Source organism: Aethalodelphis obliquidens, unplaced genomic scaffold, assembly GCF_003676395.1.
Source record: "Aethalodelphis obliquidens isolate GAN/ISIS:26980383/991018 unplaced genomic scaffold, ASM367639v1 scaffold6, whole genome shotgun sequence".
In the NCBI taxonomy this organism is placed as follows: domain Eukaryota; kingdom Metazoa; phylum Chordata; class Mammalia; order Artiodactyla; family Delphinidae; genus Aethalodelphis; species Aethalodelphis obliquidens.
In genome coordinates, this window is record NW_020837950.1 from 6198309 (window position 1) to 6216963 (window position 18655).

General features: G+C 37.4%; 1 protein-coding gene across 3 annotated transcripts in view; it reads left to right on the plus strand.

Moving 5' to 3' along the window:
- GABRA4 (gamma-aminobutyric acid type A receptor subunit alpha4) overlaps nt 1-18655 on the plus strand; it is a 66937-nt gene that overhangs the window by 15095 nt on the left and 33187 nt on the right. For 2 of the 3 annotated variants that reach the window (XM_027104066.1, XM_027104067.1), the window contains exons 3-8: nt 1185-1252; nt 2216-2436; nt 2609-2691; nt 5348-5491; nt 7153-7305; nt 14725-14984. In XM_027104066.1, coding sequence (XP_026959867.1) covers nt 1185-1252; nt 2216-2436; nt 2609-2691; nt 5348-5491; nt 7153-7305; nt 14725-14984 — 929 coding nt within the window. The remainder of the gene's footprint in view (nt 1-1184; nt 1253-2215; nt 2437-2608; nt 2692-5347; nt 5492-7152; nt 7306-14724; nt 14985-18655) is intronic. The other variant, XM_027104068.1, reaches the window with a different exon arrangement.

Below are 18655 nucleotides of genomic sequence, written 5' to 3' on the forward strand. Positions count from 1 at the left end.
AAAAAGACCGGAAAAAAAAAAAAAAAAAAAAAAAAAAAAAAAAAAAAGAAATGATGTTCAAGATTGCAACAATTTAAAATTTTTATTAGTAATTAAAATTGATAGGTATAATAACAATTGCTATCATTATTGAGCACATTATGTTCTGGAGACTGGGACAGGTGATTTACATGTATTATTTCAGTTAATAGTCATTAAAACCTTTACCTCTGATGATACGTGACTTGACCAAGATCATACAATTAGAAAGTGTTAGAGCCAAAATTGAACTCCAGAATTTCTGATTTTAAGCATCGTGCTAAACCCAGATTGCAGCGACTTTCCTTTGTCTAAAATCTGTGTCAGCCCATTGTCATGATGCTCCCACGTTTCCCTTCTGCCAGACACACCCATATACTTGTTCCTGAACCAGTTTTATTTAGACGTAGGAAAGAATCTCAGTAGTGGCCATTATTGGAAGAAAAGAGAAACTAATACCTGTTAAGTACTTTCATGAGAGAGTAACTGTGTTCAGGGTCTCATAGGAGCAGTTTCATTTGATCTCCGTCAACAGTCTTGCCTGATACCTATGGTTGCTGCTGTTGAGGAGTTAAGTAACTTGCCCCAAATCACACAACAAGTAGGTGGTAGAGCATAAATAGGTCTAACTTTTAGGAGAGCTTGACTTTGGTCCTAATTACCAGTGGATGGTTTACCTATCAAAGGTGACATGACTCATGTTTGTGTTTAAGTTTTTACCAATATCCTTAACTTGCCAAAGATGCATTCCTTACAGCCATTATAGTTTTTCTCCTCCTCAATCTTGTGGTTAAGTTCCCTCTTTTTAACAGCTCACTTCTTTACTAAAGGCCAATCAGATGATGGACTAAAAACAAAATCACAAAGGCTAAAAGCTTTTGTTCCCTGCACTGCCTGTTGTAGCAGTGCCCAGGGGTGATGTATCTTGAAGAAATAAGGTTCCTGGTAAGTAATTGGGGTTTCTTTTTGACCGTAAGTAAACATTGCTTTCTGGTTTTGTTGTTCTTTTGTCTTCATTTTTTGTAGAGCTGCATTGTCTCATTGAAAATTTAAGATGCTCATGAAAACATGATATATAACCTGTCTTTACTTTTTAATTATCAAATCCACCTTGCCTATAAGATTGGTAATTATTTTTTCACACTTATTTACTTCATACTTACTAGGTCCTGTTACAGAAGTGAAAACTGACATATATGTCACTAGTTTTGGACCTGTTTCTGATGTTGAAATGGTAGGTATTTGGGAAATTAAATGTACCTTTTGAGGTTGAAAAAAACATGCAGAAAAGAGGGCAATTAGCATTTATTTTGTAATCGATCACACAGAGCTAGAAAGTCAAAGAACAGCCTAAAAAGTTTACAAAAGTAAGACGTGGAACTTGCATTTCAGCTCTAACATTTGAGTATTTTTTGGTTTGGAATCACTCTCAACACAGAAAAGAACGTTCTATTACTAGTCCTCATAGTACAACCTGTATGTAATATTTTTTTCCCTTAGAAAATTATTGAAGAGGAGAAAATTAGAGAGTGTAATTAGTTTTGGTATGAAACTATATTGTAATCCTAACTGCATTTAGAATTCCTTGTTGGCCCAATTGCTCACTACCCCTCCCCCCACTTCCATCTCTCAGGCATAAAGAGCTTAGACTATCAAGCACTGGTCAAGATAAATTTGTCCATTCAATTCTGTTCTCTAATATTAAAGATTTTCAGTTTCTAGGTCAAAGAAACTACTTTACTTTTCTCCTTGACTCTAGGCAAATGTTAATAAATTCTGTGGTCATAAAATTTCTCTTACATATTTTACTTTGCCTTGAAGAGATCCCTACAATTTTATGATGAATTATGCAGTGATATTTGTTACACATTAATTTTGCCACTTGATTTACAACAAAGTACAACCGTAATTACCTGGTGCTGGTGGTTTTATTAAATTATAGTAATTATTCTTGAATGATTAATATGTATGATTATCTAACAAATGTAGAAGATTAAGGTATAAAGATGGACATAACATGCTTTAATTGCTGACACTCTTTTTTGCTCCACTGATTTTTAAAAAAAATGTTGCTCCTATTTGTTTTTATTTGGGGTAGTCTTTTTGGAGTGGGAAAGAGGCTAGAATATAATACATTTTTCTGCATATTTATGTGTAGTCATCTGTGATTGAATATGTCACAAACTAATTTCCCTAGGAATACACAATGGATGTGTTCTTCAGACAGACATGGATTGACAAAAGACTAAAATATGATGGCCCCATTGAAATTCTGAGATTGAACAATATGATGGTAACAAAAGTATGGACTCCTGATACTTTCTTCAGGAATGGAAAGAAATCTGTCTCACATAATATGACAGCTCCAAATAAGCTTTTTAGAATTATGAGAAATGGCACTATTTTATACACAATGAGGTAGTCATTTTTCTTTTTTGCTTTTTATCGTTTTAACTCTCTTTTTTCCTTTCTTCCCTTCCTTCCTTCCTGTCTTTCTTTTTTTCCTTCCTTCCTGCTTCCTCATTGAGGGATCTTTAAATTACTTTTAAAGAAAGTGTTGATTTTGTTTAATTGCCTTTTTCCATCATAGACTCACCATAAGTGCAGAGTGTCCCATGAGATTGGTGGATTTCCCCATGGATGGTCATGCATGCCCTTTGAAATTTGGGAGTTGTAAGTTACAATAAAAATGTTGTTAGAATTTATGATTATCTCACGCAAGCTGATATTTTTATATGTGCATGATTTTCCATAGTCCAACAGTTAAATCACTGTCCCTGACAACAACTGTCCAAGGTTTGACTTACAGGAGACTGCTTATTATCTAATATATTTAAATAAAGAAGTAAAAACAACCCCTTTTCCCCCAAAAAGCAAAAACATATTTCTACTTACCTAGCCTACCTAGATAGCCTAGGTAGATTGACTCATAATTAATAGGTTGGTGATCCGTGGTGAAATTTAGGGGCCTCTGAACTCCATGTGATGGTGGTGTAACATAGAAAGTATAAATGATCTTTTTGTTTTTGTAATTTAATAGTTTCTGTTACAAGCAGAATCCTTTATGGCAGACTTGAAAAAAGCAGAAGAAGGTTCGGGGCTTCCTGACATGACATAGGTTAGAATAGCATAAGCAGCACTGTTAGTATAGAAGCGGCCGAAGCATGACCAAAACAGAGTAGGAGGTGTGGTCTGATATGTAGACAGAGCAAGACAGTATAGTGCCTTACAGACCACATTAAGGAGTGTGGATATTATTCTAAGTGCTTTAGAACACCTTTGGAAGGATTTACTAAGGGGTGTGGCACTCTTTGATTGACATTTCACAATTTCATTTCAGCTTTTCTACCTAGAAAGGATTGTAGAGTTGCTAGAGAGAAGCAGAGAAGAGTTGGAGGCTGTATGTGTTAATATTGATACAAAGATGGTGGTGGCTTAGACTAGGATGGTACCAGAGGAGATGTGAGACAGATGGATTTGGGATATTTTGTGGACGTGAAGGCAAGAGGATAAAATGAATGCGTAGGACAGAATATGGAATTCCTTTCCCCCAAGCTGCCTTCTCAGAGATGGCAGCAAAATGTGATCGTCTCTTCTAACGTCTGCCTCAAATTTTTGACTCAATCAGAATCTACCAAAAATAGATGCTGACTTTTACTATTGCTTCACATTCTTAGTCTCACTGATTGTGAAACTGTTGCCTGCTGTTATCATTGCTCATTGCTTAACTTAATGAGACTCGGCAGTCACCATTCTTTTTATACCCCCAGTAATCACAATATTCCGTTGGCCTAACTTGAATCTAGAGAGGGTCCTTTGCTCCCTGACCAGTGATTTAATGAGAGAAGATAAAAACAGAAAAAAATACGTGGACAGAAAGGTCGATCTTACTGGGGCCAGAATTTAAAACTATTTGTGCTATAATTTAAATTTCACCCAAGATAGCTCTAATCTAGGGAAAGTCCTTTCCCACCCACCCACCCGCCCCCCGCCCCCAGATCTCATGGAACACTCTTCAGAGTGACTTAAACATAGTTGGTCCTCCATCAGGGTTTGTATAAAATAAAGAAATTATTCCTTGGAAGCTGATGATTTGGGGTTGAGAACTGAAAAGAGAGGCCCATCATACTTATCAAATAAAGACACTTAATTACTTTGGAAGGAGAAAAATAACATTTAACTATGTTTACAATTCATAGGCATGAGAAAAAACAGGGGGAAAAATGGTTATAAGATAGCCAAGAGTAGGATACCTGATTTAAAATATCATGCAGGATCATAGCATTCTGGGACTTTAACTGTATGATTAGGCATAAATATACTTCAGAAGATAAACCTTGACACACAGTTGTGTAGTGCTAAATGACAACACAAGCCTTATAGTTTGTTTAGCAAAGTCGCTTATAAAGATAGTCTCCCTAGGTATCAATTCCTTTTGTAGAATTAAACACTTTCACTGAGGACCTACTGTGCTCTAGGGCTTTTAGGAAGGTTTGCAGAGGGTAGCATACAATTCATCTTTGTTCTTCTGAACTCATTTGTGTGTGAGCCAAGCTATCTGTTCTGGGTAGACTGGTAAGCAAGCAGCTGGTCTCCATTTGTACTGAACACCAAATAATAGAAAATGGGCTTGAATTGCTGCTGGGAGGGATTTGTTGAAGATAGAAGGGAAAATGTTCTGATTGTGAGAGTTTAAAGGTAGTGCAACTGGTTGTGTAAGTACATTCCCTGGAGAGCTTTATGAACAGCATAGCCAGTTGTTACCACAGAGTGGTTCCCAAAAAGCATGGGTATTGCCCAGAGGCAGAGTCTGGAATAGGTGACCCCTGGAGAGCTCTCCCAACAGTAGGATTTGCTCTTTTTGTTTTTGTTGTTGTATTATTATACGCAGCATCTGGTACATTTCTAATTGACAGAGCTGCATTAGGATGGAAGAAGTCGATATTGGTCAAATACTGGCAGTGAGTTAGAAAGGGAGCAGCAGTTGGACAGTACTTTTGGGGGGTTTATTATTTCTGCTTTTCAACTGTTTATCCTATTAGTATGGAAACATACCAAGTGCACTGATGCATACATAGCATTTTAGTTGCCTTAGTTGTAGTCTCCCCTCCAAACCTTTGGCATAAAAATAAGAAATATGCCCAGTTGCAAGGCTGTTTATTTAATCTCTACAGTCTTCTCAATCTTAAACGTGTTTGAATAAATCATAATGATTCTTTTTTTCATTTATTACATCTTTCCTGAACATGTGTAATATTCTTAATCGTTGACCATCAATGCTGATGGAAAAGGAGCTCTGAATCTAACCACATTCTGTGCTCTCATCCAGATGCCTATCCGAAGAGTGAGATGATTTATACGTGGACAAAAGGTCCTGAGAAATCAGTAGAAGTTCCAAAGGAATCTTCCAGCTTAGTTCAGTATGACTTGATTGGGCAAACTGTATCAAGTGAAACTATCAAATCCATCACGGGTGAGATATTTAACAATTTTGAGTCAATATGCTACCTAGCATTGGCAATGGAGTTTTGTCCTAGCTTCTTCATTGAAATATCTTGTGTCTTCAGGGGACAACTAAAAGTTTCCAGAAATAGAGTTGATGCATAAATCACAGTTCAGACTTTATTTGTATTTAAATCTTGTTTTAGTTTAAAATAAATTCTGAGTTGGTGACATGTGAGAAGTGAGCTGGTTTTCTTATTCAGAAACAAAAGCCAATAATCAAATATATCAAAACTGTTTTCAACAGAATTCTGAGGCGGAAATCTGACCATTGATTTTTTTTTTTTTTTTTTTTTGCGGTACGCGGGCCTCTCACTGTTGTGGCCTCTCCCATTGCGGAGCACAGGCTCCGGACGCGCAGGCTCGGCGGCCATGGCTCACGGGCCTAGCCGCTCCGCGGCATGTGGGATCTTCCCAGACCGGGGCACGAACCCGCGTCCCCTGCATCGGCAGGCGGACTCTCAACCACTGCGCCACCAGGGAAGCCCTGACCATTGATTTTTGAGCACTGGATTTCCCTGTTTTTGGTGATTTCCCCAAATCTTTTTTTTAAAAATCTCGCCCAATTTTTGTGGTGCTATGCTACCCTCTTTTCAAAAGTAAAAGCAAAATATAAAGCTTAATTATAAAATATATTAAGGGTGTATATTAAAGCTGTCACATGAGTAGATGGATGATTATTATTGATGATTCTTGGTCTGTACTTGCTTTGGGGATGTGAATGGTAAGAAACATAGGATTTAGCTTTTGTCATATTCAATGGGGAAAAGCTAATGATTGCTTGTTCTAAAACTATTCCTTACATACACATATCACCAGGAAAAACTATTTTTTTTAAGACATTTCTTTTCCAGCCTGTAAGTGAGATTAAAAATACATTTTGGGAGGATTTGAGGCTTCTGAATCTTGGGCTTCACAGTCTGAGAATAAAGCTACTGCTTCCTAAGTAACTTTCTCAATACGTTACTTTCAGATGTAACATTAAAAATATTATCAAGAGCTACCAGAAATCTTATGGTATATTTACTTATTAGCTTTTTTAGGTTTTTGTCTAAATGCCAATAAAACATGCCTGAACTCAGGGATGTTACGTATGGCTGTATGTTATATGTGTTTCTTTGTATTTTTCTTCACATATGCCACATTTAGAAATAAAGCCCTTTCCTAAAACTAAGACAGTAAGGTAACCTTTCCCTAAGCATATATGTATATATAATGTATGCCTTTGTATTCCAATTCTTTCTAAAATTAAGCTTTATATTTTCATGTGTATTTCATTTTTTTCTAGTGATTTTCCATAAAGGTTAGGTCTAAATTCTGCTCTAGAAAATGCTGAAAATGAAGGCTAATCGCTTTAAAATAGAAAGCACTGCAAGAATTTTTATAAAGTTATAGCCCAACTTATTAAATTGCTTAATTACTACATGCAACAGAAATATTTTTCTGTGTAATGACGTGCAGTATCATTCCCGCCCTAGTTGGGAGCTACATATTTCTCAGTGCTTGTGTTGTTACACAATCCGATACTTTCTTTGCCTAGAATACTGTTTGTTAGTCTGAAATATGATTATAAAGCCATTGAATAATTGCCCGCAGAGCCTATAACGTATTTTCCTCATGTTTCATTCGCAGGTGAATATATCGTTATGACGGTTTACTTTCATCTCAGACGGAAGATGGGTTATTTTATGATTCAGACGTACATTCCATGTATTATGACAGTAATTCTTTCTCAAGTTTCATTCTGGATAAATAAGGAATCAGTTCCAGCTAGGACTGTATTCGGTAATTATAATCATTTCTTGGGTATTTTTGTCCACCTTACATTTTGATCATGGGAATAACCTTTAGATATCATCTCTAACAAAATATTAAACAGTAATATATCTGGCTGTGCTAAGTAAAGAATCACATAAGGTTTCTATTTTTTTTTTTTTTTTTTTGCGGTACTTGGGCCCCTCACTGCTGTGGCCTCTCCTGCTGCGGAGCACAGGCTCCAGACGTGCAGGCTCCAGACACTCAGGCTCAGCGGCCATGGATCACGGGCCCAGCCGCTCCACGGCATGTGGGATCCTCCCGGAACGGGGCATGAACCCTTGTCCCCTGCATTGGCAGGCGGACTCCCAACCACTGCGCCACCAGGGAAGCCCCTAAGGTTTCATTTTTATCAGCCAATACAAAGTAATAAAGCTTCAGAGGATATGGGCAGTCCATCCCTTCCTTTGGGGCTCCACCAGATTTCCTTTATTGAGAACTGGCAGGTGAAGACCAAGTGTGAATCTGAATATAATTTCACTTTGGGTGATGTTCTTGGGTTCCTAGCTTAATGCTGTGTAATTGAATTAAAAACCATATCTATGTGTTGAAATGAAATGCATTGGGAGCTTAAAATAAAACAAAAGTCATGGATGAATGAATATGAAAACCTTAGAATAATTTGCCTTTTAATGAAGAGGAACAAAAGGCAAATGGTTTAAATGCATGGAATTGGAAGTATTATATGCTTAGTTTATTAGCTTATTGTTATATTCTACCTACATCTTTTTTTTCAGAATACTACACATTTTATTCTCTTTGTTTTTACAGTGGCTTCCTATATATCATATTCTTTTTTTTTTTTTTTTGCGGTACGCGGGCCTCTCACGGTTGTGGCCTCTCCCGTTGCGGAGCACAGGCTCTGGACGCGCAGGCTCAGCGGCCATGGCTCACGGGCCCAGCCGCTCCGCGGCATGTGGGATCTTCCCAGACCGGGGCATGAACCCGTGTCCCCTGCATCAGCAGGCGGACTCTCAACCACTGCGCCACCAGGGAAGCCCATATTCTTAACCATATGAGGTCCAGAACACCTGAGTTTTCAATTTTTGTAGCTGAAAATAAGCCTTTTGCATATCAGGCTTGCTTTTAAATATTAAAATTAGTTATAATGATATTTATTTAATTTAACATATCTCTCTATTCTTTTTCTATTGATTGTGAGTGGCAAAAGCATTCAGTTATGGGATGAAAATGATCAGAATTGCTCTGGAATGGAGGTATAATCCTCACAAGAGATGCCAATTTCCCTTTGCTTTTTCTACTTGGTAGAAAGCCAAATAGAAGCCATGGTATAATATCCCTCATCACACAAGAGCTGAAGGGATGCTGGTGAGAAGGAACTGGAGAGAATGGGAACTTCTCATCCCACCCCTGATCCATTTAGAGAACTTCTGATGTAAGGGCATCTTAGTGTTCTCAGTGGACCTGAATGTGGGGTGTTTGCCATGGACACCCTCCCCCACCCCTTTAGGTTCACTCAAGAAGGTTTTGGAATCCTACCAGGGATACTCTTAGAGGAGGGTCAGTGCTGAGGGTAGGGTGTGACCTCACGAAGGCAGTGAACAGGTGTTATGGCATTACCTACTTCGTAGAGTTGCGAGGGTTCATTGCAAGTGTTGAGTAAATTTTAGCTATTAAAAATAGGTGTGAAAATGAAAGAGAAAAAAACACATCTAAGCTTTGGACTCCAATAGGTCAGGTTTTAAAACCCACATCTGCCACTTATTTTCTCCATCCATAAAACTGTGATAACACATGTCTCCTTCACAGACTAGTAAAGATTTAGAATTATGTGCAGTACTCATTACAGGGTATATGGAGCACTTAGCACATATTAGTTACTCTTTACCATATGCTCTATTGAGTAGGGGAGATTTATTTTGTTATGACCTGATTTCCTTGATTATTAACTGTTTTTAAAAGAAAATATGCATTATTATGTAATGCCAGACACTCTGCTAAATTCTTTTTTTTTAAATGAAATACAGTTTATTTGCAGTGTTAGTTTCAGGTGTACAGCAAAGTGACTCAGTCATATATATATATATATATATATATATATATATATACACACACACACACATATATGTATATTCTTTTTCATATTCTTTTCCCTCCGAGGTTATTACAAAATATTGAGTATTGTTCCCTGTGCTATAAGTAGGACCTTGTTGTTTATTTTATATATAGTAGCGTGTATATATTAATCCCAAACTCCTAATTTATTCCTGCCCCCACTTTCCTCTTTGGTAACCATAAGTTTCTTTTCTATATCTGTGAATCTGTTTCTGTTTTGTAAGTAAGTTCATTTGTGTCATTGCTTACATTCCACATGTAACTGATATCCAATGATATTTTTCTTTCTCTGTCTGGCTTACTTCACTTAGTATGATAATCTCTAGGTCCATCCATGTTGCCGACAAGGGATTAATCTGCTAAATGCTTGATGTCCATTCTCTCATTGAATGCAGTGAGAGAGTGATTAACCTTGGGTCTACACATCATGTCCAGAGGCAGCCTGACTGGGCAGGAGGTATCTGCTGAGGCTGAGAACCAGATCAAAGTCCCTTAACTTTTCCTCGTACAAAAAATATTAATATTTCAGGAACTGTCATCATTGAAAATAAAAATAAAATTACTTTTACACATATACCATCTTTTTTCTATGTTCCTAAATAATTTCTAGAACAGATAATATTGACCCATTAATGATGCCTTTGATTAAGAGGTAGTCATGTCAAAAGTGCAGACTCTGGAGCGAGACAAAAGTTGTAACCCCAAAGTCTACCACTTATTAGCTGTGAACCTTCAGTGAGTTATTTCTGCCTGTTTCCTCGTGTGTTACAACAGGATACATTGTTGCTACTACATAGGGTTGCTAGGAGGATTCAATTAATTAATTTGTTTTTGGTTTTTTGTTTATTTTGGGATTTTTGCTTTTTTAAAAATTTTTATTTATTTTTGGCTGTGTTGGGTCTTTGTTGCTGCGCACGGGCTTTCTCTAGTTGTGGTGAGCTGGGGCTACTCTTCGTTGTGGTGCTCACACTTCTCAATGTGTTGGCTTCTCTTGTTGTGGAGCACGAGCTCTAGGCGCCCGGGCTTCAGTAGTTGCGGTGCATGGGCTCAGTAGTTGTGGCGTGTGGGCTCTAATGCATGCAGACTTCAGTAGCTGTGGCTCGCAGGCTCTAGAGCACAGGCTCAGTAGTTGTGGCACACGGGCTTAGTTGCTCCGTGGCATGTGGGATCTTCCCGGACCAGGGATTGAATCCGTGTCCCCTGCATTGGCAGGCGGATTCTTAACCACTGTGCCACCAGGGAAGCCCTCAATGAGTAAATTTGGATAAAGCCCTTGGAACAATGCCTACCGCACAGTAAATACTATTTTTAGTGTCATTGATTACTATGACAGCTCACGCTGCCATCTCCCTCATTTGAGAATCACTACTTGATACTATAATGTGAATGTTCTCCATATTTTCTAGTTATTGTGATTGGTTGATAAGCTTTGAATGCTCTCTTGGTTCATTATAAACTCATAGCCATTGTTTTGTCCCATTTGTCCGCAAATAATAGAAATTTCCAGTGGTATGGGGAGAGATAGCATTGATTATATATTATATTGCCCACCCAACATTTCCTATCCAGATGAGATACTGTAAGGAAATTAAGTAGCATGTGGTAAGGATACCGGTAACACTAATAATAATGATGATAAGATTTGCCATGTACTGATAGGGGTCATCTTATTTAATCTTCACGATAACTCAGCAAGGTAGGCATTATTAATTTCATATGGCTAAGGATATAGACTCGAAGAGATTAAGAAACTTGTATAAAGTCATATATTTAAGCGATAGACCCAAGACAATTTCTGCCTAACTTTGAGAACTCTCCCATTTCTACTCTGCCTTTCTTTCTTTACAGGGGGTCTGGGGACATGGGGGCTTGTGGAGAATTCCAGAGCAGCTGAGTGAAATTGTATGGCTGTGTGCTGAGGATACTTTGTGGGTAGCTTTTTCCATTGGTTTCTTTCTGATTGTGCTCATGTACCAAGATACTGGTTTTGATTGACCAGGGAAATTATGCCCAACAATTAAGTCTTCTAAGACCTAAGATGTGTCAGAATGGTAATTATTAAATTGTTTATTGATGCTTTCGATGGTATTTTTTAAGGAAGTTAAGTTTTAAGTATTTGCGGGCACGTAAGCACTCTTTCATTTGAGATTCAGGTAAAAAAATTAATTCTGGTCTAGTATTTATCTTTCCAAATTCTCATTTTCCTCTTCACTCAAGGAGAGAATTTTCTGGATCAGGGGTGTCTTTCAAGATCATTCAAAAACAAAACCAAAAAAAAATCAGTGTAAATATGAGAAGTAGAGTGTGCTGAATTCTCTGGCAAGGGCTTCTCTCTCTAAAGTTGTGTGCCTCTAAGTTTTCTAATTATTCCAGTATAGTAAAACATGAAATCTGAGTAAATGCCAGCTGGCATATGTACATCATTACTAGTTCATTTTCTAGGAGTGGCTAGCCAAAAATTCACTCTTGTGTACAGTCTTAGCCTACTCGTACATGTCCTCTTCCAGCTTCTGGGCCAACCAATATGGTGCATGTTCAGCACTCTAAAAACAGGAACTGGCGTCAATACTTGAACGTGTCAAAAAAATTCCATGGTTATTAAGGTGCTTTCACGGTAGATGTGGTAACGGATGTACTATCTTCTCGATGCAGAGGAAGCATGGCTTCTTATCTGAAAAGTTGGCATCTGTTTGCTATTGTGTTGGTGTTTATTTAACCAAATGTTCCACCTAAAAACAGGTGTAATAAGCCCATTCCTGTTGTGCTAGTGCTTTCTTAAATTTGAACTCCAGGCAGAGAAACTTTTTAATGTCTAAAGGGATGGCAACTTCAAACACTCAGCCAATTGTTTATGCCAGTTACTTTCCTAATTTTGCCAACAGTCATAGAATAGGAGTCATAATATCTGAAGGGTCTTTCTACAAACTTTAGAATCAAGTTTACCCTAGACAATGAAAGAGAGATGGAAAGCGGCCACATATCCAATGTTTTTGCGTAGATGTCCATACGTTATTTAACATATTCCTAAACCTGGTGATCCACCCTCCTTAACATTCAGAAAGTAATTTTTGGATTCGTGGCTCAATAATTGAACTAATACTCTGCTTACTTGGCATTAATAATGGAATTTCTTCTCATACTGCAGGAGAAGACGAAGACCACTACTTCTGGTCCTCCCTCAGGAGAAATCGTTCTATTACCAAAAAAATGTTCACAGCAACATGGAGACTCTTAAGTTGCTTATATTTGAGTTTCAGTTTTCTTTTGGATTATCACAGTATGGTCACTGTGAAATTTTCTGATTTCTGAGCAGTATTCTTATTTACACTGCACTGTTCATTTTTTATTTTCAAGTGCTCTCAGCACAATTTCTATGCTGTTAGAGGAAACATGCTTAATAAAGTTGTAGAACATTTTTGAATTCTTAATAGGCCATTAAACTTAAGTTGTTATGAATAAGAAGAAAAACCTTGCTATATCTTTAAGCTTTGTAGCTAAAATTTTTCAGAATTAATTTAGGGTTTATTCACATATCTCACAATGAGCATGGGAATGGTGCCATTTTCCTGAGATTTAAGGTAGAGACCCTAAAAGTCCTGAGGTCTCTTTTCGAAACAAAGTCTACTAAATTCACAAGATTGCATTTTCATAGGCATTTAGGTATTTATATATTTGACTGAAAAACCACATTTTAAAATCTGTTTTTGACTAATGAAATGCTAAAAATAGCATGAAACATTTTTTTAAAGGGAATACAACCAAATTCGCAACTTTCTTCCTCTGTATAGTTTATGGAATGTTTTTGAAAGATCCATAGCTCAGAAGCTACACAGTTGCTCTAGTTTTTCATGTTCTAAACATTGACAATTCAGAAGGGACTAGAAAGAAAATAGATTGATGAAGAGCTGAAAAATGTATTTTTATTTACAGTGCATTTATCATGTGCTTGGCGCTACGTGAAATAAGGTAAATCCTGAAGGAGTGTTAGACATTCTGCCCTTAAGAAGTCTATGCTCAATCAAGTAGTGGAAACAAAGCTCACTCAGATGGAACAATTAGGGAACAATACAAGACAGAACATAATTAAGTGCTGAGTTGAGAGGACAGTATTATTTCTCCCTACATCAAAATATTATTATTCTTTTATTATTGCATGGGACTCACTATTTTTTCAGTTTAACATGTGTTATTTGGCTTTCAGCTGTGGATTGGCATGGACTGGATATAGTTTATGCCTTCATCATTGTTATTGTTGTCATCATCACCATCCCCAAACACCTGGGTGTGTCAATTCAAGAGATTTCCTAGGCATTACATAGAATGAGTTTAAATGGATATGGTAAATCTCCATGTACATTTCCAAGCTTAACTACATAACATGGATTAGATACACAGAGAGACAGAGATTCAGAAAGGGACAATTGTGCACATATTAGCATCCCTACGTAATGCATTTCTCTACAGTTTCAGTGGCAAGTGGAATTCTTCCATTGAGAATGGGGACTGACTTTTTTCCCAGGCTGAGGAGAAGCCTTTTCTGGAGATGATATGCTTCAGAAGCCTATTGATGCGTGAGAAGTACCTCTATTCTTGTTGCCAATATTTTCCTGCCAACCGCAAACCGATGGGCAGTAGATGCCCAATATTTTTAAAGCCAAATTATTCTAGAAGTCTATTTCTCAGGAGTATACCTATGTTGTTTTATATAAATTAAGCTATTTTACAACTAGTAAATTTATTATTTTAATTCAATAAGTAATATTCAGGTAAAGACTATAAATACATATAACTTGTGCTTTTTCTGATAGAGATTCTCAACAGCAGTGGGCCATGCCTACCCCAGGAATTCTGATGCTTCAATTTTCATTGCTACCATCTTCCCACTCCTGGTTGAGAGTCAGTGCTTCAATGAGTCACACTTTCCGTTAGGTGTGTGTTGAGTTTCTCAGGTACATTGGCCCAGGTACTAACATGAACCCAATATATGTTAGGTGCCTTACATACTTTTAATCTTCATTGTAAACCCAATAAGTGGGTATCAAATGAAACCAGTGAGTTTTCCTAACTTAATCCAACTCACACTGAGCCAGTGATTAGAAGAGCCAGGATTTGAACCATCTCTGTCTCTTACTCCAAAGCCTGTGCTAATTTCACTGAACCACTATGACTGGAATCTTACATCAAAGATGGTTTGGTTTGAGTTATTGTAAACTTTGTTACGCTCACCCCACCAAATTTCCAGGTCTTTTTGTTTGTTTTTATGCATTGAAGTAACCATAAAGTATTTTGTCTCTTTGCTCTTTTGCTTTGAAGGAATAACCACAGTGCTCACCATGACCACACTGAGCATCAGTGCACGGCATTCTTTGCCCAAAGTGTCCTATGCGACTGCCATGGATTGGTTCATAGCTGTCTGCTTTGCTTTTGTGTTTTCGGCCCTTATTGAGTTTGCTGCTGTCAACTACTTTACCAATGTTCAAATGGCAAAAGCCAAAAGGAAGACATCAAAAGCCCCCCAGGAAATTCCAGCCGCTCCAGTGCTGAGAGAAAAGCATCCTGAAGCACCTCTGCAGGTATTTGACTTAATATCCTTTAAGATTTCAGCATCTTGGTCAAATTTGCATTGCTGGGGAAAAGCTGAGAAGTTGAAGATCCCAATGACAATCTGTAAGTCATTTAAAAATCCAGAAAAATATTAAAGGATAATCATGCATTTATACTTTAAAATTGTGATTAGTGGCTTAAAAGTTAAACAGCTCTGCGGAGTGGCTGGGCCCATGAGCCATGGCCACTGGGCCTGCGCGTCCGGAGCCTGTGCTCCGCAACGGGTGAGGCCGCAACAGTGAGAGGCCCGTGTACCAAAAAAAAATGTTAAACAGCTCTGGATGAGCTTGAGGTACACAGCTAGTTGTTTGAAAGTTCTTTTCAGGATTAAAAAATTTTTATAGGGAGGCGTAAAATCTTATGTATGCACTTAAAAGAAACCTGTGGATACCCTCAAGTGGGTTGGAAAGGTATCTCGGTAGAGTTCATTGAACAAAGTACAGCAGCAGTCCTTAACATAGCTCCACGTGAGAATGATCCCATGGGGCTGTGCCCTTGTATGGAAGAAGAAAACAAAACCAATAAATAAAAAGACCCGGGCTTCCCTGATGGCACAGTGGGAGAGTCCGCCTGCCGAGGCGGGGGACACGGGTTCGTGCCCCGGCCCGGGAAGATCCCACATGCCGCGGAGTGGCTGGGCCCGTGAGCCATGGCCGCTGAGCCCGTGCGTCCGGAGCCTGTGCTCCGCAACGGGAGAGGCCGCAACAGTGAGAGGCCTGCGTACCGCAAAAAAAAAAAAAAAAAAAAAAAAAAGACCCATAGTTGTAGGTTATGCACATCCAAGACTGAGAATTCTTGTCCTAAAGAGACATATCTAAAAGCATATGAAAGCCTAATAAGAGCTACTGTAATTTACATTGGGCACATAAGTGATTCTGTGATTTAAAAAATTATAGTGACTTTTTCCTCATGGAAGCCAGTTGTACAAAACTAGCAAGATCCTCATGAAAATGAGAAAGCTAACAGCCATCCCCTCCTCCCTCTCCTCCTCTTCCTCTGATACTCTGCTCTCTCTCTCTCTCTTTTTCTCACTCTACTTGGCTTCCTCCTTGAATCAACAAAATGTCAGTGGTCACATGCACAACCTTATTGCGGTTACCACAAACGGTAGAGTCTAAAACTCCTTTTGTCTACATGTGCCCAAATCAAAATATATATAAATCATCAACTTTATTCTCTATAGGTGATAACTCATTCCCTTAATTATTCATACACGCATTCATTCTTTTTCTTCACTCATTTAACAAACATACATTTAGTACCAACTATGAGCCAGACACTGTTCCTGGTCTGAAAAGCAAGGGTATACAAAGCCCCCTGACAAATATCTTACTCTATATAACTTATCTTTCAGTGTGTAGGGAGACAGACAGTTTAAAAACATATGTACTAAAACACTTAGGTGTGTTAGATGGTGATAGTGCTATGACAGTGCTGAAGCACCAAAGTGGGAAGGAAGTGCTGGGGCCTTGTGACAGGGGTGGGATTCAGTTCAGAGACCAGGCAGGCAGGGAAATCCTGCCATAGAAGATGACAGTAGAACAATTAGGTTAGGGATTTAACCTGGCAAGGATTAACTGTTAAGGCTCCTGCAGTTTATAGCTCTCCTCCCACAGGGCTCTGGACACTGGTTCTCTAAGAATGGCATATGAGCAGATGGGAAGATTATTGTCCTTGCATTAAGTAAGTTTGGATAGCTTACATTTTCCTCTAAAGGAATCAGTTTCAACAAGATTTTCAAAATTATTAGAATGAATTTTGTATACTATTTTCAGTCAAAAAAACCCCCCTGATGATCTACAGTTTTATCCCCTTTCCAATTCCCCATAGGTAATTTTATGCCCTTTCTGCCTTTTACTGTTGTTTCATTTGCTTTGCTTTGTCGTGTTGAGGCCTTGGTAGAAGAATTCTATTTACTCTCCCTTTAAAAAAATTATCTTGTATTTACTTGTTTACTTTACTTGTTTTTCTAATTACTGACAAGATTTATTTTAATTTCATCTTTCTGCAAGTTAATGTTGTTACTCGTTTTTAGCTTCTTGAGTTTAGTTCTTATTCATTTATTTTCACTGTTTCTTATTTAATAATAAAGTTTCCTTTATTGCAATGAGATTTGCTTTGCATATAGATTTAGCCAATTCATAACTTTTGATACGTTATATTATTGTAATTATTTGCTAAGTGTTCTGCAGTTATGCTGCTATTTTTCTCTACAAGCTTAGAATTATTTGGAAGATAATGTTAAAGTTTCCAAATGGGATTTTGTTTATTTGTCTCCATTGTATTTTTCGTTGTATCACTTTATGTTCAGAAACGTTACTTGTACAGATTTGAATGTTGTTGATATTTTCATTGTGCCCTGAGTTATGCTAAAAGCTTATAAATGTTTGATGGAAATTTAAAGGAGTTGACTGTTAGTTATTAAATTAATTTTACCTAAAACATTTTTATTTCACCCTCTTAATAAGTCACTTCTTGATCTTTCAAATACCAAGAAAGTTATGAAAAATTCTCCCACAAATATTATGAGATTGTGTTAGTGCGTTTTGCATTTTAACTATTTTTGGTTTATGTGTTTTGATGCTTCGATATTCAACATGTAAAGATTTATAACAGCGATATCACTCTATTAATTTAATCATAAAATAACCTTTTTGGGGAGGTTCCATATAATGCCCCTTGAATTCTATTTGATCTGATTTTATTATTTTTTAAAATTCTTTCTTAATATTAACTTTTGTAGTATATTTTTATTGCTAAATTTTCCTATTTTTTCTTTTCTCATGTCCTTTGGAAGCTATATATCATATTATTATATAACCAGTGGTTATCTTTAAGCTTTAAAATGACATATTGTAACTTATGATTTTCTAATAGTGTTGAAATTATAACATATACTGACTCTTCCATGTAGCTGTTAACTCCCCCCAACCCCAGGATTGCTCAAGTCTAAAGAGTCTGCATTTGGAAATATTTTATATATAAATTTTTTTTCTGTTTATAATGAGTTGATGTAGTTCCCTTTTCATTTTTGCAAGGTGATGAGGCTCCTTGCGCTAGTGTTATAATAGTATAAATACTTGAAAGTACCCCTTAATCAACGAAAGACCATTCTGCAGAATTTCCAAAGGTGGGACGAGAACTAATAGTTCCTTGAAACATATCTCTTGACTACTACAGCATCACTGGTGAGTGGTAGGTTGAGTACATCCAGTTGGCTAAGTCCACTCTTGGCAGCATGGGCCACATGCTGGGTGCAAATGGCATAATCAAGATTAAGAAGATGAAATTTGTTTGTGAAGGGCATAGAGTCATAGTATGTAAGGGTTGAGAAGTTTATAATAAATCTCATCAAAATATTCATCATATGTTTCATGTCCTGTATGGTATGTAACCATATATGTATCATAACTTAGATTGCCACAGCAGCTTCCTGAAGAATATCTATGTTCTAAGGACAGTGATTAATGGGTTGGCCCACACATCCTCCAGAGTACATATTGCTGCCAGAGCACAGGTGGCTTTGGAGCGTCAGTTGTCATTGAATAGTTCAACTTTGAAGGTTGAGAACACATTAAAATTGAGGAAGGGAGAGAGAAAGAGAGAAAAAAATATAGAGAGATAAATAGGGAGAAGGAAA